Source organism: Achroia grisella, unplaced genomic scaffold, assembly GCF_030625045.1.
Source record: "Achroia grisella isolate CSIRO2021 unplaced genomic scaffold, CSIRO_AGI_Agris_v1 utg109, whole genome shotgun sequence".
In the NCBI taxonomy this organism is placed as follows: Eukaryota; Metazoa; Arthropoda; class Insecta; order Lepidoptera; family Pyralidae; genus Achroia; species Achroia grisella.
Genome location: NW_026712573.1, coordinates 7,186,509 through 7,213,639, shown reverse-complemented (window position 1 = coordinate 7,213,639; position 27,131 = coordinate 7,186,509). Strand labels below are relative to the sequence as shown.

General features: G+C 31.4%; 2 protein-coding genes across 4 annotated transcripts in view; one reads left to right on the top strand and one right to left on the bottom strand.

Moving 5' to 3' along the window:
* LOC131847084 (rabankyrin-5) overlaps positions 1-27,131 on the top strand; it is a 58,220-nt gene that overhangs the window by 17,106 nt on the left and 13,983 nt on the right. The gene's annotated exons all lie outside the window — the stretch shown is intronic.
* On the bottom strand, positions 1,823-26,350 carry LOC131847055 (uncharacterized). Of its 3 annotated transcripts, none has more exons than XM_059196513.1 (5): positions 26,179-26,350; positions 13,908-14,102; positions 8,917-9,087; positions 2,902-3,061; positions 1,823-2,099 (listed from the first exon to the last, which is right to left on the bottom strand). In XM_059196513.1, the coding sequence occupies exons 2-5, from the start codon at positions 13,960-13,962 to the stop codon at positions 1,976-1,978; spliced, it is 510 nt and encodes a 169-aa protein (XP_059052496.1). In that variant the 5' UTR covers positions 13,963-14,102; positions 26,179-26,350; the 3' UTR covers positions 1,823-1,975. The 3 variants fall into 3 exon arrangements, with proteins under 3 accessions (XP_059052496.1, XP_059052504.1, XP_059052488.1); XM_059196521.1 differs by lacking the exon at positions 26,179-26,350 and adding an exon at positions 24,107-24,154; XM_059196505.1 differs by lacking the exons at positions 13,908-14,102; positions 26,179-26,350 and adding an exon at positions 11,584-11,714.

The following is a 27,131-nucleotide window of genomic DNA, read 5'->3' as shown; positions in this document are numbered from 1 at the left end:
ATACAGAATTACAGTAGGTACTATTAACACACTTTATATTATTTATTTTTTTTATTTAAAACTTTATTGATTTTGTACAATAGGCGGGCTTAATGCTAATAGCATTCTCTACCAGCCAACCTTAGGGAGTGCAGAGATACTCGAAGGCGGTTTAGTTTTAAGAAATTAAATGTAATTATATTAAATAGATATAAGATCATACATATACATGATAATATACCACATACAAACGAATTATGAGCATACATACATACATATTTATATATATTATAAACATACTACACATATAAATAAGATAATGATAATGATGATCATTTTGCAGATCTATGATAGACTATTTAAAAGGTAAGCATTAACTCTTTTTTTAAAACTATATTTTGTAGGACGTGTACGAATGTCTTCAGGCCATATCCAGCCATTATATTCTAGAGACATTAGTTTTGGTGGTGGCTTTTAACAGATATAGTCTCGAACATCTAATATTAATTGATTTCATTTGCAATTGTTTTTCAACCGACTTAATTAATCCATTGTGAAATAAGTTTGTACCAGTTAGCAGTTACGAACATCCTTCGCACTAATAATGTTTTTACAATTGTAACTGTGTTTTGTTCTAATTCATCAAAAGTCTCCGAGCTGGAGCCAAATTTTGTCAATAATTTGGTCATCACAGTCTGATCCTGGCTAGCGGGTTAGTATAGCGATTGGACTAAAACAAATACAATTTTTTTTTTTGAGCTTATCTCAAAAGATTATTGGAAACCGCAAGAAATAGTGAAGCCGTTTTTGATATAGTCCCTTCAAACGCACTCACAAAGAGACAAAAATTCTAACAATTATTGTATTGGATTCTATTCCATAGAAAAAGTTCCTACTAATCATTGTTTTTCTTGGAAATTTTTCATGTACAGAGAGCGATCTGTTCCATCATTATATATATATATATAGATAATATAACTACAATATTCTACAGTTTATGCCTGGTTTTTGTAATTTATTTAGACTGTCAAATATCACATCTGGTTTATCGCATTGATTGCGTGTTGGAAAAATGGCAGCTTGCTTAGAGCTTCTAGACGTAGCATTTTTCAATTGAATACTGAAAATATCTGATCTGAATTAATAATCTACTTATTTAAGATAATTAAAGATGTTTTTATAAAAGAAAATCTTAACTTAAGATTGATGAGAATGTAATGTGTACGAATAGATTGAAAATATGCGTTTTTTGAAATTTAGAGAATTTAGAGAAATTTATAGTAATGTAAATACAACGAAAGGATGATATAAAACGGAGGAAAAGAGTTCTAGACGGAGAGTAAACGGAAATATTTGAGGTATTGAAATGAACAATGTGAGACGATGTTTATTACTAATCCTGTCTAGCGAAAATATATCATTATATTTTAATTTTACACATTCGTTTTGTACAAAATTGTAAACAACCGTGGCATAAACCGAAGTTATAGTGAAAACAGTGTACGTGTATTTTTGTATAGTGCACGTGGCAAGTTGTGTCGATTTATTTCACGTGCCAAAATAGTTAAATATTTTTGTCAATAATACCTTGAGATCTATAATTTACTTAAATATTGCTCTCTGATGATCTTCACGAGTCTGAGTAAACAAATGCAGAATAAACGAGTACAAAACAAAGTAATGAACGTTATTTTTAGTTGTAAATAATAATATATACTTCGTGAAATATATCTGTACTCAACAGACCAGTTAGATAATATTGTTTAGGATATCGTATATAAAAGAATGACTGTCAATTTGTAATATAAACTATTTAATTATTAATAATCAAATATTGCATGATTGCTTATAATTAGTATAATCACAACTTTGAACTATATCTATACACGACAATGAGAATAATTTATATAATATAGACATTTGTATCACATTTTCGTAAAATCAAAACTTTGGACCCTTTTATTTTCTCTAAATATCTTTCTTCTGTGGTACTTCTCTACCTGAGGCTATTAATATACTTCATAAGGTTGAAAACTACAATGACGCCCATGATGTCAGTATAACCTTCGTGGTTCGTGCTCGGAGACGAATTGCAGAGATTACCTCGACAGTAGCAATATCTGTAAATTAAAGAATGCAAAAAATATCGTTAATTTGTATTAGGCACAATGATTTAAGAAGAAAAAGTATAATCCATCACATTTATAATAAGTAATCATATTGCTAAGTAATGCAGTTGTTATGTAACCTGCAAATGTGATCGAAACAAGAATAAATTATTTTCGCTACTATATTATCCACTGAATATCTTCATCAATTTGTGCAGATATTCTGTTTTATGTAAATTGACCTTTAAAACAGCTGTTGTTCCTCTTTTGAACACTGTATACTTTGGTAGATGCTGTAACGGATCAATAAACTAGGCTTAGTAACTAATTAAAGACCTAATTTTACTTGTATGAAGAAATTTTTGTATAAATTACATTTAATAGGCTACCAAGTTGTTACATTTTAAAATAAATATAATTAACACAATGCCTTGTGTTAGTTATAATCATGATTGTAGAAAAATTAATAGCTTCTCATTTATTTTATTCAATATTACATGGTCAAGGTCTGATGGTATAGTGTTGTGTTTTCCAGTAACTTTTAGCTGATTGGCATAAGCCTTTTATACTTATCTGAATAACTATTTATACACGAATTCGAAAAGCAGTAAATTTCTAATTGTCTCTCTTGCACTAGGGATCATATCGTTTTAAATAAATAATTTGGTTTCTAAGGTAATCCCATACGTATTTGATAAAATGGGATAATTTGTGGAAAAATATTATTGTTGCTACTATTTATTAAATATTAATAAAAAATATATCTAAAGGCAGTGTTTCATATTTTACTATAATGAACCATGATGATTCTTACCGATTAAATGCTGTTGTTCTTTCACCTTTATCGTCTATTACTTGACAACCTTCTTGATACGGTTCCTTAACTTCGGCTTTTGAAACCCATTCACCATCCACATAATCACGATATTTTAGTGTCTGAGAGGCGCAGTCACGTAACACGTTGGTGATCCTCTCTGTAATACGGAAAATAAGTCGTCCCATATATTATTATGACTTCTACAATACATACTACGCATACTGTATGAGAGTTATGAGATCAGAATATATTTTTATCACAATAATAAGTCGGAAAAAACTATGTCAAACGAATTTTGCAAATGTTATGTATTCTTTACAAATGTATTGTATTATAATCATAATATTTACCTCTGACGAAAATTACGTGGATTATGGAGTATGAATTTTATTAAAGTTAAAGATATGAATGAATAAAATATGCTAGTATAATTCAATCTTTTGTATAATATAATTTAATGCCCAATCTATCTCTTTAAATATGAGCATTAAATTATACAATAACTTATTTATTTTGTTTAAGCAAGCAAGTACGTCGAACCAGCAACATTTTCAAGCTTTCTCTTGTTATGAAGAAATTAATATTTTCATACTACTTTATTTTATACATATTAATAATTTTAAATTTGTAATTATATGATATAAAATTATGGTGGGAATATTTATGTTTCATATATTTCTAAAAATGCATTTATTAATTTAATGTTTTATTGGAATTACATATTTGTCCTTGTACATCTGACTTGGTGTCACGCTTTGAGACTTAATCTCGGTTCGTGCAAATTATCATTTTTCACGGTACCAAACATATAATGTACCATAATACATGTACCATACATACATATATTTGTCTACAATGCCATGTCGCGGTAAATTTATGTACGTCCTAAAATGCTAATTGTAAATGGTGTTAAAATATTACTGATCGTCATTAAGAGATATAAACTTCCTCCTGTTGCGTCTAAATTTCCTCTTATAAAAGAAGATATATAGGCTACTTCTACTACTTTGCGCTTGTATCGTTGTATATAGAGTTTTATTTATTACAGTAGTTAATTTCTGCTAATATCCTGGGGATAAAAACAATTTGTTCACACATTGTTCAGTCATAACACGAGAACATTTTTGTTGACATTTTGATATTAACTAGATGAAAACCCGCTCGGGTAGATTTTTCTGTAGTAATCGGTTCTTAAAGAATATTAAGTCAGCAAGACATAGATACGTAAAGCTTCCTTCATTGTGTTTAATAAATACTATAGTAAATAATAAGTGCAAAAGTATTTATACAAATAATTTTTATTTTAAATCAACATTCAAAATAAATTAAATAACATATAACTTTTAAGGTTTAGTCTCTGTTAACCTCTTTGTTTTAAGCACTCTCTATTTTGCCAGATATTTAAAACCAATTGCTTCATCCAAACATCTTTCCCATTCTTTTTCGTCATTTACATTCTTTTTTTTTATTTAGTCCGCGCGACTCTCCGGGATTTGTCGAGTTCCTAGTTTTGTCGCTCTTTCAGAAGTACGACGACGTGGTCCACCACCGTCCTTTTCCCCTTCTTCCTCTTTTTCCTATCCATTTCCTCTTCCTTTCAACCTTCCCTCTCGTCCCGCGTTAGCCATTTGCTATGCTCCCACTCTGGAGTCGAGCCCCCATAAACATGCGGGGCTTGGGGCTACAGGGACACCAAGTAGCTTAGTAATTAATTTGTAAGTGCCATACTTGGTTATAGTTTGTTTTTTAATCCGGGAGACTAAATTGACAGGTTTAAATGTCAAATTTTCAAATAATGTTACCACCTCAGCTGTATGGGCGCAGTTCCCTTTGCCTTTCCGATTAAGGTTAAACAGAACAAAAAAAATGTAGCCATACCGATTTGTTTAATCGGAAACTTTTATTCTAACAAATTAGTTTTAAAGTTTAATATGACGTTTCCATAACAGAATTGTATAATTTACGTACATATACTAATGTTTCCACTACTGTCGTAGTATTATAGAGAATAAATATATATTCTTGTCGTTTCCGTACAAATAGTAATTTTTACAGTATTAATCTACAAACCAACATTTTTTTCTTACAATCAGCTAAATAATCTATGACACTATGAAAAAGTCATGTCAAAAAGGCAGTTAGTCTTTATTTTAGTGAAAAATAACAAAATCTATTTTTATACAACAACCACATATTTATTAATACCTACCTATACTTTATTAATTTGGTGTTAATGCTTTTTAAATAAACACCCACACATTATTTCCGTATAACCTATAAAAATGGGTAAATAGCATTAATTTCCAATAGTGCCACAACCTTATTTAAAAAATGCAAATACCTGACATTATGTGTGTAATAATAAAATGTGAAGAAATTGTGATTGTTATTAAGTTTTTTTTTTAATAAGTTAATAAGAACAGAGAATCAACATTTGACATTTATTATTATTTGACATTGGACATTGACTTTAATTTTTGTAATTTATATTGTTAAAGTTGGGCTAAAAATGACTTGTATCCAGAGCCGTGAAACAAATTAATAAAAAAATATTGTCAAATATTACCAATTTAAAGAAAAATCACATAACTGTATACTCTTTTATCATAAAAAAGTGTCAAAAACTATATTTTCGCGAAACGTCAACGACACATGTCATATGTCACAGTTCTTTGTGATGGATCTTTGGCGCGAACGCACGCGTAGTGTTGATTGGTTGTTAGCTAGTGACATGAAAAGATGGCGACTGCAGTTTGTTTGTCAGTGTTTGTAATTAGAATTTAACGAAATACTCCATAATCCGAATTTTGCGGATATATGTTACCGACTCGAAATCAATATTTTTTTATGTTTTATTATTCACATAAGGATTCGTTCGAGTCTACCATACCCCTTGACGGAATTATTAATATAGATATTAAAATATTTTTATTAACAACACATTATTACTGTATATTTTAAATAAACCTTTAAAAAATATTTATATATACCGATTTATTCATTTTCAACATTTAAATGTAATAGGCGACAAAAGTTGCTTCTCTTCATGTAAATAGACAGTAAATTTAGGTCGTAAAAGTTTGGCACTTGTGATTTTTTAACCCATTAGAGCTAATTAATCTAACGGTACTTATTTATGTATACTCTTTATTGTACCAATTACAGAACAAAAATAAAAACAATTAAAGTAGAAAATATATATTGATACAAAAGGCGGTCTTATCGCTAAGCTAACGGTACTTATAAAGAATACTAAAGGCCATCATCGATTAATTTTAATAAGTGTTAATCGGAATGATTTTATTGTTGTCTTGTCACTTGCCCGGTAGAAATTATATTGATACTTTGAAGTACTATAGTTTTTTTTTAATTATAATTTAATTCAGTTTAATTAGTCCTCACTAGGGTTCATTCCCGGGAAATTCATGGGTTTTGTTCCCGGGAAATCAAGCTCGAGAAATGTCGAGAACTCGAGAAATCATGTACCTATATAGAAATTAAATTGCCCTTTGTTTTGTTGCGTGGCGGCGCAATAATTTAAGATATTAACGTTTTTGTTTTCTTTCATGTTATTTTTTTATTTTGTAGTAACTATTTTTGTTTACGTTGTTTTTATTTTCTAAATAAGCAGCCAAAAATGGTGCTGTCATTATAAATATATAATATATGTCATTATAAATAAGTCTAATTATAACAACAATTAGGTCCTGAAAAATTGAAATTGGCGTTTTGTAAGGGAATAACCTGAAGTATTTTTTTTCAAAATATAATATATTTATTTAATCTAGGTACCTATATACCATTTCTATTTATGCACTTTTGCCTTTTGTTTTTGCACTTTGGACTGCCCCATCGGAGTTTAATTTTTTCCCTTTGCAAGAAGTTATTAAAATTACTTAGTAAATTTTGAAAAAAATGGTAATCTGTTGGAGCAAGGTCCGGGAAGTACGGTGGTTGTCTTAGACATTCCAACTGAAGCTCTTCTAATTTGGTAACTGTCTATTGTGCAGTATGTGGTCAAGCGTTCTTGGCGTTTGACCAGCCTCGGTTGTTTAGCAGCTAGCTTTTCCATCATGGTTTCTCAATTGCTGACAATACACATTGCCGAAGTGAACAACACCGGAAAAAGTCCACCAAACGTTCACAAATAACATTTTTTGAGCCAATTTTCGCTTGGGGCAGGATTTGGTTGGTTCGCCAGGGTTTAGCCATTGCAATGAGCGTTTCCGATTATCGTACAAGATCCACTTTCCATCACAGGAAATGATTTTATTTAAAATCCCTTCATTATTATGCCGGTTGACTAATGTAACGCAGCAAGCTACGCGCGTTTGTCGATTTACTCCATTGAATTCATGAGGGACCCACTTTTCAAGCTTTTTCACCTTCCCAATTTGCTAAAAGATTAAAACAGTTTTGTCACTAACACCGCAGCCTGCAGCTAACTCGGACGGGTTTGGATCCGCTTCCACAATAGCCTTCAATTCTTCATTATCAACCTTGGATTCCGGCCGCCCACCGAGATTGCTTTGCATTTTTTTTTTCGGACTACTCTGATGGTGTTGGCCGTAGCTGGCCTTTACAGCTTCACCGGACGTTAGGAGGCGAGTGCAGATGGTACTCCAAACCCGCGGAAGGACTTATGGAGCGGCTGAAGGCCAACTCCTGCCTGACGGATACGACTTTAGTCTGAGGGCACCACTAGGGGTTCGAATCTCGGCTCGGGCCGTTGTAATTTCGATCCCCGTTTGAATTGGACGGGGGATCGATCGAAGGGGCGCCGGTGTGGAGCGCACAGGCGCCCGGTATGCGCGATATTGTGTGTTTGAGGTCGTCGTCTTCGCCGGTGAGGACGGTGTCGTGTGTATGTGTAAATGTGTGGTCGGAGTAGAACGGGTGGGCCCGTGGAGAGGTTACCTGCCGTTATGAGGTCCTCGGAGTCAATGAGAACGTGCCTTGGGCGACGTTGTCGCGTATGTCTGATATTACTCCTTGGTGCGTAGTTGACCGCATTGTCTATAAGCGGGTTAGGGTGGGATTGGGCAGAGTCGAAGTAGCGTCGGGACGCTTCCTTCATAAACTGCTTGATGGAGGGCAGATTAAGATCGCGGTGGAGGTCTACGCTGCGAACGAACCACGGCGCACCGGTGACTCGACGCAGAAACCTATTCTGTATGATTTGTAGTCGGTTGATTAAACAGTAGGGTATGTGGGCGAATACGAGACTAGCGTAAGTCATGATGGGACGGATTGCCTTGTATAGTGTCAGCTTGTTGCGAAGCGACATTTTACTGTGCTTGTTAATAAAAGGATAGAGTCGCCCTAGTATAAAGGCGGCTCAGTCGCGGACACGCTTGATGTGAGGACGAAACGTTAGTTTCCTATCTAGGGTGACGCCGAGGTATTTCGTTTTCGAAACCCACGGGATGTTTTGGCCGAATAGTTCGATCGGGTGATTCATAGAGTCGAATTCCCTGCTAAAGTACACTGCTGCACTTTTTTCGGGATTGACTTCTATGCGCCACCGACGGAACTATTCGCCCAGTATCGTTACGGCTTTCTGAAGCCGTCTGGCTATTGTCGCACGGGACTTGGCGGATGTAAAGAGAGCCGTGTCATCGGCAAACAGCGATATTTCGACTTTTAAGTCGGAGAATTTAGAAACGAGTTGAATATTATAAATTTGGAAATGGAATTCTATTTGAGATCAAAGTGACCAGTACGACAAAACGCCAATTTCATATGTAAGGACCTAATATTATTTATCTATCTAAAAAAAAAATATTCTTAATATTAATGTTTTTAAATATACTCAATAAAAGTTTAATTTGATACTTTTATTTGAGACGAAAATCACTGAATTTTTTGACGTTATTGAAACCAAATAATATGAGAAAACGTACGTAAATGTAAATTTCTCGACAACCCGAGAAGACCCGAGAAATTGACCTCGAGAATTCTCGAGACCCGAGAAATTGAAAAGCTCGAGAAATCATGAACCCTAGTCCTCACCTCCATTTAATATGTCGAGATGAAACTCTTGTATCATGCACATGGTTGAGTACGGACAGTCCACGATGAACTTTTCTGAGTAGTCGAAGTGAGCGCATAGATTCTCTGTTGTGTCGTACTTTTCACCAGGGAGGGGGTTGATCAGGCATTGGTAACACTGCAATGGCGTTCCTGGAACATATTATAATATTTCTCTAATGAAAATTAATGATTTGGACTTGATTGAAATCCAAATCGATGTTAATGATTTAGTAGCAAACTACTTTCTTCACGGTTTTAACCGTTCGATGTTATCTTTCATCCCTATAAGTATTTGTTATACTGGTTTTACCTTTTCTCGAATACTTCGAGAAAAGGTAAAATTTTAATTGCATATCGCTTGAACTTTGATAAATCAGTCAGTTAGAACAAGTCTTTTTATAATTATAAATTAGTATTTGTCGGTGTCTATTATTAACCTTAAAAAATAACCTAGTTTAAATATTAGTTATCATAAACACTCTGGTCACGATTACAAATTGCTCTAAGTGTCGTTGCCCTCTAAACACAGCCAGATAACCTAACGACTTCTCTATAGTTTTGAAAATGTTTAATTTAAGTATTAAACTACAGTTACAAAGTATACTGATTTTGATGACCTCATTATGGTTAAGGAAATTAGGTGGTTTATTTGCAACCTATTTTTCCTTTATTAATTTATGTATTGTTTTATGACTACAATATTAGACATAAACGGGACAATCAACAATGTTTAGGTATTAATATCTAGAATATATATTCTTTTCATTTTTTTTATTATACTGATATCACAGCATTTATACGTGAACACATTAATTACAACTGTTAAATAGAATATATAATTAGTAATTTCTGCTAATAAATTAGAAATTAGAATATAAAAAGTTTCCCGTACTTTGTGAGCGTTGTAACCCTATTGTAACCGTACTTTTTTATGGGGAAACATCAAGACGTTCTCTGGCTCTAGAATCTAGAACTAAAAATTATGAAATAATTTAGATATTCTTTATTGAGAGTAAAGTATTATATAAGCTACATTTTCTTATTTAGAGGTATTTATAGGCCAGAAATATATTCAACGGTTCAAAAATAAGTAAGTCTATGTTTATCAGTCAGTCACTTCAGAATAATTTTTTTTATCTCTACTGTGTATTATGAATAAGTATGAAAATGTACACACATCGGTCAACGATCTGTGAACATCAGCCAAGCGAAGCTGCCCTAACTGTCATGGTAACGTTATTATGTTCGTTCTTTTTAACAGAAAGGGTTTATATGCCGTGTTAGTACAAATACAAGTTAGTTAAAATTCAAATTGGCCAGGCTGTCACCATTTAACTTTGCCACTGCAATGGTTCACTTAGCAGGTAGTAACGTCATTATTACATTCTACAATTTTGTAACAAGTTCATTATAATATGTTAATAATAATTATCCTGTAAGTTATTTATATTAATGTTTTTATATATTACATACAATAGAATATGACTCATGTTCTGCTTAAGACCTCCCACGCAGGATGCTGTTACTCGTTCACTGATGAGTGATAGTTCTCAAAATCGATCCTTGCCCTCTTGAACAGTCATATACAATACAAGTATAACTATTTTTATAGCTCCTTCACAGTTATACGAATTAGAACTAGAAGTTGACTTAATGCGAAAATGCTATGATTATCGTATTAAGTCAAATTGGGATTCCCTATCTATTGTTACGATACATAATTTTAAGTTCAAGTTATTCTAAAAATTAATTATCTCTTAATATTTAGACAATCTATTTTTATAATATTTATTTTATAATAAAAATATATGGTTGCGTATCTCCTCTTTTGACGACAAAATGTCGAAAAATGGTAAATTACAGCGGCGAATTTGTTTACGTCGGCTTTGTTTATTTAATATGTAAATTAAATACACCGTCTATATATTAGTTATTTAAATGATGAGAAAGATGGGGTCACAATAGTATTGACGGGTATCTACCACAGTTCAACAAGCATCTATTAGAAATTTTATGACTATATTTAAATGATTATATATGTATATGGTATATATAGTTATACAATATAGCACGTAAAATGCGTTTCAATTATATTATTAAGGATAATTCTAAAACTAATTGAAATAACAATATAGTTGATATGAGTCCTTTTTGAAGCCGGTCGAAACGGTAGCCGAAGCCGGTAATTCAACTCTGGCAGTGACACCTAAATTTGATCCAGTAGGTCTCGGAAGTGTTATTATAGTAATAATGGTTTTAAATGAAATATGTTTATTGTTGTTTTTGGTTTTGAAATGTATCGGACTAGATAAAGATTACTATATTAATGACATAGTAATAGAAGATACCTATCAAGGTGAAAATAATTCTAAAGAAATAGAACGAACATATGGTAGTTCTACAACGTCTGTCGATAGTATTTCTGTTACAAAACCAACCTTGTTAGCAGCTAACGCTACATTATTTGATGAATATGAACAGGATGATGAATTTAAAGTGTATTTAAAAGTAGAAAAGAATATAAAAATTGTGTCAGTCATAACGTCCAGTACTAAAGCAAAAATAGAAAAAACTTCTTCAAATAAATTATCTCCTAAGTCTTCTACCATGATCCCATTATCACCGCTTGATGTGATAAATACTTACCAATTCGATTATAATGACGATGATACCCAATTAGAGGTACAATTAATTGAAAATAATGTGCAGCGAAGTGCTGTCCCATTGATAAACATATCTAAAACAAAGAACGTAACACATAACGTTACCAATCCGAAAATATTCTACGCGGACTTTTTTAATTTAAAATCTGCTGCAGATATTGTTAGCTACAAACATCTGACTTCTAAAAGTAATATTTGGTATGTCCCTGAAAAATATCCTTGTTGGAATTTGCCTCCTTTGTATGGAAAATTACAAAGAAAAAGGAATCCTACTGATGTTTTTCTACTTTATACTGGTAAACTAATAAATGTAATAGACGATGGAAAACAAGAAAGTCCTGTACTTAAATCATATACCCAAACTTCATCACAAACATTTTATAACAAATGGTGCACTGCTGAACCTTGTTATGGTGATCATACTCTTTGTTTATTTCCTCAGAAAACCATTTCAAAATTATGTGATGAAGGTTACAAAGTTGAAAATCCTAGTACCATTCAACAAATTGCATTTGTTAATACTCTGAATTCTATGCGAAATCGTATAGCTAATGGCGCGGCAGGAGAATACCCTCATTTGCCTCCCGCTGCCAATATGAAGCAAATTACATATGACCTTGATCTAGAAAGAATAGCAGAAGCATGGTTGCGCCAATGTCTTCCTGGACCAGCTCCTTGTTCTGCCCTTGATGGAAATTACATAACTTCTTTAGAATGCACAAAAAGTGCCGAAAATTGTTGTAAACATTCGTTCAATACCGATGCAACTTCTAAATGGTAAAGTATTATTTTGATTAACAGTGGAAAAACTCAGAATATTTTCTTATTAGCTATACTATACGTTAGTATTAGGAATTTCGTCAAGAAAATATAATTATACGAATTTAAGTATATATCAATAAAATATATTAAAACATGCTAGTAGACATCAGGACATTATACCTATATTTATAGCCGTAATATGTCACTTGTTCAACCTAATGTGTTTGCTAATATTAGTTACAATTAATTTACGATATTTTTAGCTATTGTAGGGTTATAAGTAGTCGGATCTGTGGTTATTATTATAACAAAATACATTTCTTATATTATTATAGTAAAGGACTCGTATTTTTATAAACGTGTACTGTTCATATATAAATATAATATAATTAATTGATAAATCTCAATTACTATTATTATTGAATCATATAATCAAATGTTTTGATTTTGTAGAAAATAATGTGATTATCGTTACGTTATACTTGTACGTTACAATTTTAATACATTGAAATATTGTTTTGTTTCCAGCATACCTTTGAAAGAATGCCTTGTTACACCTATACTTGGATGTATTTATATCTGGTTCTTAAGTGCCGGAACTAAGTTAAATAAAACTGATATACAATGTGGTCACACAAGTGCGATGACATTTAACACCGCTCAGTTGATTTGGGCTGATACTAATAAAATAGGTTGCTCTTACGGTATTCGAACTAATGGTGATATCAGAGTTGTCTGCAATTTTGCACCAGGTGCACCATTCTTTCTCAATACCAAATACTATTGTGGTTATATTGCACATAAGGATATTTCAAAGATTCAATTTCAAATTAAAGAGAACAGTGATGTTACAGATTTAAAATATCTCTCTTCTTTGGGACTTCAATTAAATCGATCAAAAGATACATTAACAGATCCGTGGTACGGCGATATGAAATACAATATGAAATATTCTAAATATTCAATTAATGATTATATAAAATATTGGGGCATGCGTAATTTAACTAGAAAATATGATCAACACCAAATGAGGAAAAATATAACGGGATATACTAATGGAACGATAGGAATAATAGCAAAATTAGTTACGAAATATACCTTTTTTGATGAAAGTCAATCACGGTGTGATGCTGATGCACCAATATATATTATTGGAAAACCAGGCTCATTATGTATAGAACAAAGCAGGAGGTTCCACGCCTTGTGTTACGATTTTAGAGATCCAACGCCTGGTTATAGATTGGTAGCTGTTATAGCACCTATTGCGTTGTTTTCACTAATTTTATACGATTTATTTAGTGGTGTAGTAAGGCAGACAAATTACTAATATAAAATTAGAATGAATTAAGACTATATTAATGTATGTATAAATACAACTTATTTAATTACAGTAAAAATAGTGTTTTAAATAAATGAAACGGCTACAGACGCCGTTTTAATGCTTTCCATCAGGTGGTTAGAGAACTTCTTAACCATTGCGATGACATAAAACATCGTAAAGTAGTTATTATTATATGAAGAATATCTGCTGTATTCATTACTCACCTTTAGTGAAAAAAGCTGACAAGGTTAACATCACAGCAAAAATACTCCGCTTCATTCTTATATTTTATATAATATATTTTACTATTTATATCCACTAAATACTTATATGAATGTAAATTTCATTTGTAGTTTTAATATCAGCTCTGTATTCTCAGTGTGTTCATCTCATCAGTATTTACCCTTTCCGGAGAATTCCTGTAAAAATAAAAATATTAATCTTTAATATTGTGTTGTATAATTATATATAAATAAGATTAATAATAATTGCCGTTCCATAATAATGTAGTATCTGGAGACAACTAGAACAAGTTCTAAAAAGGACATTTCACATATATATATACCCGGTACCAATAAAAATACAGAATTATAAATTTCTATAAACCCACCATTCTTTCATGCTAAAATCACTAGTATTAAATTGTATCGGTATCATACGTCGTCAAATATAATTATATAATGGAGGATACCTTACATAGGGTCAACAATTATTTGGTGCAATTATATTACGTAAAAGGTATATATATAGATTAAATATTATTTAAAAATTGTATGTAATATTTTATAATATAATTTTAACATATATTTTATATTAATTTTTAAATGTAACTTAGTGATTGAAATGCAATATTGTTATATATAATACATGAATAATGACAGTTAAAAGACAAGCACTCTAATTGCCTGTATTTTTGTGATTGTAAACGACTAATAAACCCATATTTTTCTGGTCTTTTTATAGACGTTTAAGCTTTAAAGTTGTATAAATTTGATTCACGAACGTGATTCTTTTTTAGCAATCTATGCCTCAAGATATTATATCGTGTCTATCGAACTGTGTTATGCAGGCAATTACATATAATTTATAATTATATAACCTTTAAATTGAAGTAGCATTTTGTATGCATATTCAAGTAAGCGTATAATGTGTTCGTGCATTTTTCAAGGCCTCGACCTTTGCAATAAGCCTTTCTCTCATCTACGATCATCTGAATGTGAGTATATTAACACGTTGACGGACAGTAGGAACAAGCGAAGTTCGAAAATTGACACTATATGTTTTTGTGATTTTTAGAATGTTAGAAGTATAGTTTTACTCTTTCTGCTTAAATAAACTTATATATTATATATTATATAATATATATAATATATATTTATCATTTACATTATCATTATTTATTTATATTTCAAATGTAAAACCAAAAAAAAAAGTAAACAGTATAACCTATAGTATCGTTAATAACCTAAAATGCTAAATTTTGTTTTTTTATTTCTGTTTAAAGTATAAAATGAATAATAAACAAATACATACCAGTATAGTTATATAAATAATAATAAATCGATCGCACTACTCCCTTCACAACCACGTGCATAATGAATCTGCAACTCGTATAACAGGTGAAATATGAACTTCAACCTAAAAAGATGTTTTCAAAACACGACACTATGCTTCTACGTATACGCCAGTAAGTGCAAATTTGTGCTGCTATAGCCGTAGTGTCTAAACACGACCGTTTCGTTTTGGACGGCTATAGCAGTCAAATTGTGAACTTCGTTTGACTATATTATAAAATATTAAGTACTATTACTGACAACACAAATGTGCTCTATATTGTCTGCTGCTGTTACTAATACTGATATATGACAGATATTGATAAATAAGTACTTATTATATTTATACTCTTAAATTAAGCTGAGTATTAAGTAGAATTAATAATGTTAGTAGTTAATTACTAGATTTAACCATTATTTGAGATATTATCATAGAGCTGTATATACAACAGAATGCGTTGAGTTATCCTAATTGATTGATACATCTTACTACTCGTACCTACTTCCTCTAATCATGTTTTTTATTGCGTACGAAATCTATCAACAAGCTGTTATTTGTAATTTATGTGTACATATTGATGTACAATGATCTATGTCCAACAAACTTATTCACGTATTATCAAACTTTGCACAATCAATCAAACACAAATTAGTAGGTCTTGTTAAATTTGTAAACACTACCTATGCAAATTTGTGTTATATTAAGAACTTAAATAGCTATTGGGGATTATGAAATAGTTTTTATTTGAATAGACGTTATCCTATATTATTGCGATGGTTATGTAGTTATGTCTTAGTATCAGTACATCTTCTTTCTGCTGGTTACAAGTTTCTTGATAAGAGTATCATCTATTTGTTCTATTATAAACTGACTGGCATAGTGTTACTAGTAAGACTACAATGAGTATAAAAAAATGTATAACCTAAAGCAGTAAACTAAATAGTATATGTCACGGTAATGGCTCCAGGTACCAGTGACAGATGAAATCAAACTTGACCATCATAATCAAATGCACAAGGAGTTAACTGCTATGGAATGGAAGACGAAGGACATTAGTGAAGTTGCTTTACGTCTAAATATGAATGAAATTCTATAATTGTTTGGATTCGTAAGAACGAGGTGCGTTAATTTATTTAATTATAATAATGTCTCAGGATAATTTACATAGCGCCATCTAATCATAAGCTAAGCAGAGCTCTATGTGGGTACTAGACAACTGATATAAATACAAAGATATTTTTTTTTATAAATACATACATAATATGTATGTACATAAAAATCAACCAGACCGATTCAAACATTTATACGATTTATACGACGATAGAACGTAAGATATAGTGCGAAGATTAGGAGTCAGATCTCCTAATATTGTAATAGTAGGTATTGAGCGTGTGTACGAGTAGGATTGGAAACATATTAATTGACTTTGCCTACGTCGTAAAGTAAATCGTAGTCTTGTTTTTTGCGGCAACAGTATATTTTACACACACAAGACTTTAGCTATATAAATTACATATAACTAAATAATAGCCGTTTTCTTTGTCATGTAAATATTTTTATTTTACAAAACAATTAGACTGTACTACGAATATCCGGACTAATATAAAATCTTTGCAAATATAAGCATGCAATACGGAGTTTAATAATAGATATACGACAATTTCTCAGGCAAGTGTGCGGTGTCGAGGACCGTTCAGTACAATTGGTTTTGATGTGGTGTGCCATTTATGTATGTTATGTCTAACATGGTTTGTTTTTTTGCGTGTATAATATAATAAATTTTGAGTTTGCTTGACAAACATTTTTTTTGTTCCTGGTTTATCCGCGATCAGTATGTCTACTATAATCGGATTGGTTGGCAAATAGCAATGAGAGTCTGCAGTCCATTGAGTGCAAGACTTTTTATTTAATGACGCCCTCCGGCATATATTCAGGAATTAAGAAATGGAGTTTTGCTCCATTAGATATGTTCTTTTCAGGCGTTTTGGGAGGTTGTCAGTTAGTAACCTCTGAGCTTGTTCATTAGGGTGGACACTCAGCCGAGCCTTGTATTTTGAGCATGTGTTAGCAAGCTCCTCTCGTACTGTGGGTAAATTCGAAGTGATGTATTTCCGAGTTGGTTATAAACCATAGTGCCCTAAGAATGGTCTTCAAGATAGCGTTCTGGGACCGTTGGAGAATCTCAATGTTAGAGGTACTAGCACTTCCCCACAGTTGAATGCCATAGGTCCAATTTGGTTTGATGACCAGCTTATAAACAAGCAACTTGTTCTCTACTAAGAGGTTAGAGTTTCTACTTAAGCGCCAGTACAAGTTCCTAAATCTGAGGTTGGTTTCATCTCGTTTAGCTTTGATGTGAGTTTTCTAGGTGAGCCGCGATCCAAATGAAGACCCAGGTACCTGACGGTCTCTCTGTAGGGTATTATTAGCAAAATTAACCGGGGGACAGTTACCCTGTCGAAGAGTAAATGTTATTTGTGAGGATTTAGTGGAGCTAGCTTTAATTCTCCATTTCTTCAGCCATCCATCTATTTTGTCAAATTGTACTTGTAATATCGCTGCAGCTATTTCGGGCTTTGGGTGGCTTGCTAAAATAGTTGTATCATCTACAGATGTAGCTGTTGTGACATTGTTAGTCATCGGCAGATCTGCAGTGAACAAAGTGTATAGATATGGTCCCAACACAAATCCCTGAGGTACATCAGATCCGATTTTATACAGCTTTCTCTTCCTTTACTTGGAAGATCCTACCATGTAAGTAGGATTTTAAAACCTCCAAGAAAGAATGGGGAGCTTGACAAACATAAGAGCCGTATCTTATAGAGGCAATGTATTCCTTAATTTTGTAACATATTTTGTATTATACATAGTTTTGTAATTGAGTCTACCATTGCTATGAAAGGTAAAATATTCTCAAATACTTCATTAACTCTAAATATTACTACTAAAGTCCGTCTATATTTTTGCTACTATTAATCGTTATTTTTTTTTTTAATTTATTAAATATTGAGGGTTTATTCCGGAGAATATGCCACCCCCATCGGTGCAACAGTACAAAATATTTAAATTATTATATATGTCTCTCGTTAATGCCAAATTTAACTATATTAATCATTTTGATGGCCTCTTCTGTTATTGGGTTATTGAGAATACTGTTGCAGAGGCCGATACCATTTCGAATATAAGGTAACAATTCGCGCCTTTTGGTCTCGTAATATGATAGACATCTTCAATTTTTCCACATACCGTACAATTTGGAGTTACAGATTTTCTCATTAAAAATGCAAAACTATTCAAAGGAAAGTGTCCAGAGCGAAGTCTTAGTGCCAAAACAATATCTTGTCTACTCATATTAGAATGTTCAAACCAGGGAATGCGAAGGAGATTGGGCTGGATTGTTTTATACCAGATACCTTTGGATAGGGATCTTTCATCAAAGTACTCCGACCAAAGTTTCCAACAGTCTTGTCTCATAATTGGAATTAAATCTGAGAAACCCATCATATAATTAAAGTTAATCCCATCCGAAATAGCCTCTTTAGCCAGTCTATCCGCCTCCTCATTCCCAGGCAGACCAATATGCGCCGGTATCCATTGTATTCTTACACATATATTATTATCTTTGAGTTTAATTATACTTTTAATTATCTCATAGGCCAATGGTAGTCCTCTAAAAACAGTAGTACATTTAATTAAATGAAGTAATGCGCTTTTGGAATCAGTGAGAACAACAACCTTTCTGTAAGGCATGATTCGATATATGCTAACGCCTCGGCAATGGCAACCAACTCTGCATGCATGATACACATTTGTGTATTTATTTTTAATTTAAGATAAATGTTTTCCTGAATATCTATGAATGCTGCTCCAATTTTGTTGTTGTCACTTGATCCATCTGTGTAAATTTTGTAGAATTCGGAATATTTATAATTTAAGAAATTATTACATTTTAATTTTAGTACCTGACTGTTGTATTGATCTTTAGATTTAACTACGATATTAATATTAGGTTGTATGACGTCTGTTAGATCCAAATTGTTGACCCATGTATTTAACGAGAACATATGCAGATATTTGCTAGTGTAGATCGACTTGTCCCTCAAAGATGTGTTAACCTTCACTAATAAGGGTTTTATTTTACGTCTCCAAAACATACCTTGACACAAATCCGCCAAATCATCAATTAGACCAATTAATATATCATCACGGGATTTACATTTAAGCCAGAATTTGCTGGCTAGATATTGTCTACGAATAAACAATGGCTGTAAGACCAGCTCAGATTCCATCACATGGATTGGTGTGCTTTTCAGAAACCCCCCTATTATACGCATACATTGATTTTGTATTTTGTCTAATTTAGTTATTTGAGATATAGAAGCATTATCATATAAGAAACATCCATAATCCAATCGACTCCGAATTAAAGCAATATAGATAATTTTCAAATATTTTACGTGCATTCCCCATCCTGTTCCTGTTAGTATCTTAATAATGTTCAAAAACTTAAGTGTTATTTCGTCATCATATGCTCACAGAATTTATGTATGTAAGATGGTATTAAAGCATGCATACATTGTTTATATTGTATGAAAGGTCCCTAATTTAATTGAATAAACGATATACTATAGAATGTTTAAAACAGCTTCAAAGTAAGAATATAATATATAAAGTCATAGTAAAACGCAAAATCAGTTCAATTTCATATAATGTTAGAATATATTGCATTGATAATGACGAAGACATGAAATGCATATTGTAAAATTATTATTCTATCATTATTTATTTGACATTGATCATTATCATAGAGAAGTGAAATGTTAAGTGATGGAATCATTTAGATTCATTTATCTCGGCAAAGAATAAGGTCCACAGAGCTATTGCTTAAAGGTGTTGCAACATTCTGCGTGCGGATTTCAAAGGCTCAGTCTGGCGAGAAATATGTTTCAAAACTGTCTCGGCGATAATACACCGTATATTTGCATTCGCAAAAAATGAAATAAAGGAATAGAAATTTTCAGCAGAGTGAAAATACATTATCTGCTATTTTTTATTTAAATTTTAGCTCTTATAACGAATAATAGAAATTTCGTTATAGGCCACAAACTACATTTTCGAAAATTAACTCCAATTTTTTTTTAAAACATATTACTACCTCCTATGATTACTAATACTAAGATTTGTGGCGCTACTTAATAATAGATAATGACGTAGGAAATGAGAAATTAATTATTTTAGGTGACAACTTTGGTTTTACACGCAAACAAAATCTCGAACACAGTTTAGTATTAATACTTTGCGATGACGTGGTGCAGGTAGTACACATGCTATATATATATATATAACAATAATAATGTATAGAAGTTCAATTGCTATCTTAACATAGGAATGCGTACTAGTTATAAAATCTTAGAATAAAACTCTTCAATTTAATTGTGATGCAAATCGCCAGTATTAATATTAACATCTTGCAAATACTTCCATAGTATGTCTATTCGGAGCAATACTATTGTGGTGTTACAATGAATGAATGACCTTACGTTTGGTCTGGTAACTGTTAACTTGTTGAATTCAAAAAGCTTTTTATTCATCACCCGGTATCAACTGGTAACACACCAGTTGGCCTTGCTGTGATGTGGGAATACCTCAATTTTATTATCTTGTACTGAGACGCGTGTAAACTTACATATATCATAATAATAATATTTTTTTGTAATGTCGCTACGGCTAATTTAATGTTAAGCGGAGTTTTAGAAACAATAGGTATTCGTATGTATGGTATTTAACTTGACTACATTTGCAGTTGCATAGTGGACTGTATGAAAATTTACTACACGAATATTATGAGCAATGGTTCATAACTATGGAAAGCACTCAGCTGTGATAACTTCTGATAATAAATGCTTAGATACTTTTTTAAATACATACATAATATACATGGAAACACCCAGTCCGATATAACCAATCATACTCACAAATACAAATGTTTGCAGCGTGTAAGGAATCGTACCCACGACCATCGGCAGTAAAGCAGTGTGCTAAACGGCTTTAGTTAGCCGTCTATAACTGTAGATTCGGTTTTAGCTAGGCTTCCTTTAACTTTGGGCTCCTCAGAAATTACCTTTTGAAGCGGGTGACTTGTCTACCGCTAAAACAGTTAACAGATCTCGCTCTGAGCAAGAACTATTTCTATTTCTTTGTAAATGAACAAATAAGACTGCATATAATAAATTTCGTTAAGCATCGTCAATTACAAACACGATCACTACCTACCTCACTGAAAACAACATCAGACTCGTTACTTTATTGTGTTGCCGTACGTATTAATGTGAATATGTAGTGACAAAGTACGATTTATTTGTTTTAGTTAGTAAATAATATTTTTTACGGCTCGCTAACAGCTTATTTTATTCACCTTGATGCGCTATTATCGACTCTTGTGGGTGATAGGTCAATGTCTATTACACACACTAACTTCTGTCTAGTGATGACAGATAAAGATAAACATTAATATTTATATATAGACTTCGTAGGCTTTTTTTATAAATGATAATCTATGTTCGTCCTCATGAAACACTCTATCTTCATATTAAATTTCATTAAATACGTTCAACCGCCTTAGATGTGAAAGTATGACTTTTATTAATATTCGATATCTTCAAATATAGGGTATATTATATAGGCTATAATTTGCAAAGTAAATAATAATAACTCGTAGTAATATTAGTATATTAATATCCCATCAAAAACATAAATGTGAAATGATAGCCGAGTTTAATATTATGATATATGCCTTGATTGTTGACTTCTACGACAAAAGAGGTGAGATCTAAATAGGTGCCAAGTTCAATGGTCTGTCCTGAAATGTATTTATAACAATATAAAATATCATTTCTTCTTATAACTTAGGATAATATACTGTAGCCTAAGGTCTGACTTGGCCAGTTCTTATATACCAATTATTACTTTCGATTGCTAGTTACTACTAATAATAAAATAGGAACCGACAAGTAACATGTTTAGAACTTGCGAAGGCTACAGTATATTTCGTATATGAAAACTGGCCAAGTTAGACCTTAGGCTACAGTATATTATCCTAAGTTATAAGAAGAAATGATATTTTATATTGTTATAAATACATTTCAGAACAGACCATTGAACTTGGCACCCATTTAGATCTCACCTCTTTTGTCGTAGAAGTCAACAATCAAGGCATATATCATAATATTAAACTCGGCTATCATTTCACATTTATGTTTTTGATGGGATATCATTACTTTTTGTACACAAATTATACGAGGTACTTATTTATAACTAAATTAATACCAAATTATTTTTGATAAACTACTGTATTTTCGTATGTTTTCGGGGTATATGATATTTCGACTATACTCTTAGTTATAAGTACGAGTATATTTTAGACAGAATCTAAATTATAGCAACTTGTGTTTACCGCTCAATGCAATATTTGAAGTTTGCTAATTATCCACACTGATGTGAAGGGGTTAACGTAAATTGGTAAAGATCGACGTTTTCATACAATATTACTTTCCGTCCAGTACAAGATGATCTCTGGTAGCCAGTGATGGATCAAAGTTAATTGGTAGCTATCGACGTTTTCATACAATATTACATTCAGTCCAGTACAAGATGAGCTATTTTTGCCAGGGATCAATGTTCATTGGTGGCTATCGACGTTTTCATAGAATTTTAGTATTCGTCTAATATAAGTTGAAATAGAATCAATTAAAGTGAAAAATTATAATAAAATGATAACAATTTACCAGTTTCAGATTTTTTCCTTTATATTCACCTAATTACCTATCTGCATGCCAAATTTGAACTTCCTAGGTCATCTGGAAGTGGGTTATAATTTTGATCTATAGTTGATCAGTGATAAAAATGACGATATTTGGACGTTAATATCTAAATAGCCGTTTGAGATATGTTTATGAAATTTGGAACACATATTTATCTCGCAAGTTTCAATATATGAACCAAATTTGACAGGTTTATGTGAAAGAGTTTTTGAGTTATAAGGGGGTCAAAAGTTACTCCAAATGGTTCGTGTAAATATACACACGGTGCTGCTCGCCAATTCTCTTACTTGAAACTCGGCTTGACACGCTGCCGCGTGTCTAGATTATATAGAAAGAGCTGATTTTGTTTTAAGGAATATAATGAGAAGCTCCGAATCTCTCAAATAAGTACTATTTGAAAGGTACATTACTCGTAAATGGCATATCTTATATTATGTGTTAATTTAAACTCTGAAAGTCACGAATAATCCCGACGAACGTATATTTTATTTTACAATTATTTTATTTATAAATAAATAATATAATATTCTAGCAAATAAAAACCACACATCCCTTAAGTACATATTGCAAATACTAAAGATGAATCAGACTGTAATGTATGCATTAATTTGTATACATCATGAATTTGCGATGAGTGGATATCTAGAGTTTTATATAACGACGAATCCTACTTTATTTTACTGAGCAATAAAAAATGTATGGTTTTTCTTTTATTATTGAATATTATTTTACTTTATATTCATAATTTAAATTTTGTCAATCAACAAGCTATTAATATCGATCTGAAGGGCCAATTTCAACATTTCGTAATAATAAGTCTCGGTGATGTGAAATTTATATAAATTTATCAAATTTAAAATGCAAATAGTACTTCAAAACAAAAATGTTATATTTGTATACCAGTTATAAATTTAGTTATAAGTCTATAATATAATTTACGGTCCGAGGTGCGCATAAAGCTAACCTGCTTTTGAGCACACAGTATTTTAATTTTAATTGCATGACTTTGTTGCTTTTAATAATAAAAAAAAAATTATGATGGCACTAACCTGCACTAATTTATTCTTTTGCATTGAATTAGTAGTTGTCCTCAGGAATTAGACTTGAGTACTAACACTGTAGTTGTTTTTTTTATAGTATATTATTATTATTATTTTTTTATAGTATTTAACTTAGCGTTGATCATATCTGAAACCATTACTACTTTTCATAAAATGGGACGATTGAAAACTGTTTAAATGCAGTTTTCAATTCGTAAACTGATTTAGATCGGACTTAGGTGTTCTGGAATATTTATATATACTGTTTGTTCTCATAAAGTTCGTGATTTCAAATGGTGTCATAATTCTTTAATTGAATTGATGAATGCTAAATTATAACAACCATAACCTAAATACAAAACTAGTTTGATACAAGATAAAGTTATGTAATGTAGCATATGAGTACATAAAGTCTGTTTTGGAATAATAATTTGTAAACAAGTTTCGACCTCAAGGTTTGTATCAATATGGATATTTAACTTATAGACATTTCGATACTAAGATGCCAATTTACCTATTCCTAATTATTTACGAGTCTCAAAGTAATCTAATGTAGACTTAAATATTAGGTAGAGTAACTAAAGTCAAAGGCGAAACCTAAACTCAAAATTCTTTGTACTTTACTTGCAAAACATGACTAATTCACGACAGATAATTAATACATAACGTCGGTGGATACTTTCGATTTGATTAGGAAATTCTGTATTTCATTACTTAGTACATTATCATGTGATTTACAGATGAAAACTCAATGAAATTATTCAAATGTTTGAGAAAAATAATTCGAGTTTGTTGATATAAGCCAAATACTTAGCAATATTTTAAACTGAAAAATATAAATATATTTTATTTGAATTGTAATGCAAGTTTAAACTCATGATTAAAGTAGTGATTAATAATAATAAGATTGTGAAAGACGAATGACTCATACACAGTATATGCTGTGGTACACCTATAACAATAGTTAATAATAAATCGTGTCTGTGGTTTGGTGTCTCGAATGTCAAATACAAATCAGCTATCATATTGGAAACTGCAAAGCTCAATAAATACTAGTTATTATGTGTACACTTGGCTGACCTGTTTTTGCTAAGTAACTTGCGATAAATATCATGTTGTAGATTATTCTAATTATACTTTTATATCACTATATAGGAACGATAGTAACTACGGCAGAAACCAGACTGTTTATTGAATGTTTACATATTTATGATAAAATTAGTTAGTATTTTATTCTACATCTGTTATCCAAATTTTACAGTAGTTTCGCTAATTTAGTATCTACCTAAATGTTGTCAATATTATGTATCAAGTAATACATACAAATCAAAATTTGTGGAACATCAATATTTAAATAATATGAATATTATAACATATAAAAGTCAATCAATATTAATTTAATTTCTAAGACGTCCTATCCTGAATATTGTAATCTGATCCTTAAATGGGCAAAAGTGAGATGTCAATAGACATACAGTTCTTCATAATTTTGGAGTTTCTTCCTATTTGTTTAAACCACTGTTTTTAAATATTATAGTGTATTTCTGAGAATAGACACGGACAGGGGTCCTGATTTCCGTTAGTAGCCAGGCAAATATAGGAAACAATTTATTTACATTGATTCGTGGGGTTACTCATGGGAATATTTTTTAACTGTTCGCTTACTCTAATATAATACATACACATGTATATATAAGTATAATAATATACATATATAAATAATAAACATGTGCCCTAATTATGCGGAACACTAAATCATTTTGTATGACTTGACAGTAATTCCAAACCTAGAATCTAGATGTGAACCTAAAATTATTATATTATGAACTATCAACGTGCAATACAGTTGTGAGTATTTATCTTCCAATGACATCACACCTGTGAGAACAGTCGTTTCGTTCATCGTTGATGTACACAAGCAGATCAACCGTATTATTGTAACAGATAACGTACTTAATAATATTGTATTAACTTATTCTAACGATTAAATTATTGTCGAGCATTTTTCAGAATGTTATTATTATAATAATCAATCAAAATTATATCTTTATTTAATTTGAAGGTTTAAATCCAATACTTACCACACCAGAATCTATATTCAGTGCTTATTATGACTGAAAATTGCAATACAAATATAGTTCTCCCAATATCTACATCACAGAATATAGCACCTTGATTAATTGGTTCTCACAGCGTTCAAGCTCACATGTCGCGTATTATGAACACGATAATACGAACGTGCGTCTCGTCACAAGTTGCAATGATTACTGACATCGCGTTCGTGAACACTAAACGCTGTACTACCAATGCCAAATGCTGGCCACAAGGACCTGAGTCATAGAATGTAACTGAGCATGCAGTAATTGTGTAAGTTAAGAAATTGATATTAACACTGAACTTGTTTGTGGCCTTATTGTGTTTATAACTCACAAAAAATGGTGATGTTCTTTACATAGGATTACCACATTGCTTCAGTAATTTGTTCCATTTGTACAGTAGTTTAAACTTATTTCAAAATAATATACAAGCACTGCAGTATTCGTATATATAATATATTATGGAATTTGCCTAGTGAAGGCTTTACTGACCAAAGCGTAGATTTGTCTTATGTATACTTGTAATATACGTAATTCTCATAACTTGATAACATAACTCCATTTGTATTATAATGGGCTTTGATATGAGTTAAGCAAATGCAAAAGGTATAAATCTTGACAAGAATATGTACAAAATACAAGTAAATAAATATACTATAATAAATTAGCAACAAATATCACTATAAAATCAGATTTATCTACAAGCAATCTAATTTTATAGTCGTATATATTTTTGGGGATTTCTCAATAACTATACCTACTTACTCAATAGTTCTTGTTCTATTTGTATTGAAATGGATTACCGCATACTTAGTTAGATTATAAAGTTGATAAAATATCTATTCATATAATTTGTTGGGTTGTACTATTCATTGTGTGTTTTTCACTTTACCGGTTTTTTTTGCGTATTACTTATAGGAGGATCTTATAATTTGTTG

Excerpts from the sequence above, each read along its gene's own strand:
- LOC131847055 (XM_059196505.1), bottom strand. The coding sequence starts at position 11,662 with ATGGGACAGCACTTCGCTGCACATTATTTTCAATTAATTGTACCTCTA. Across the intron at positions 9,088-11,583 it reads TCGTCATTATAATCGAATTG|GAACGCCATTGCAGTGTTAC; the intron begins GTAAGTATTTAT and ends AATATGTTCCAG. Across the intron at positions 2,100-2,901 it reads AGAACAACAGCATTTAATCG|ATATTGCTACTGTCGAGGTA; the intron begins GTAAGAATCATC and ends TTTAATTTACAG.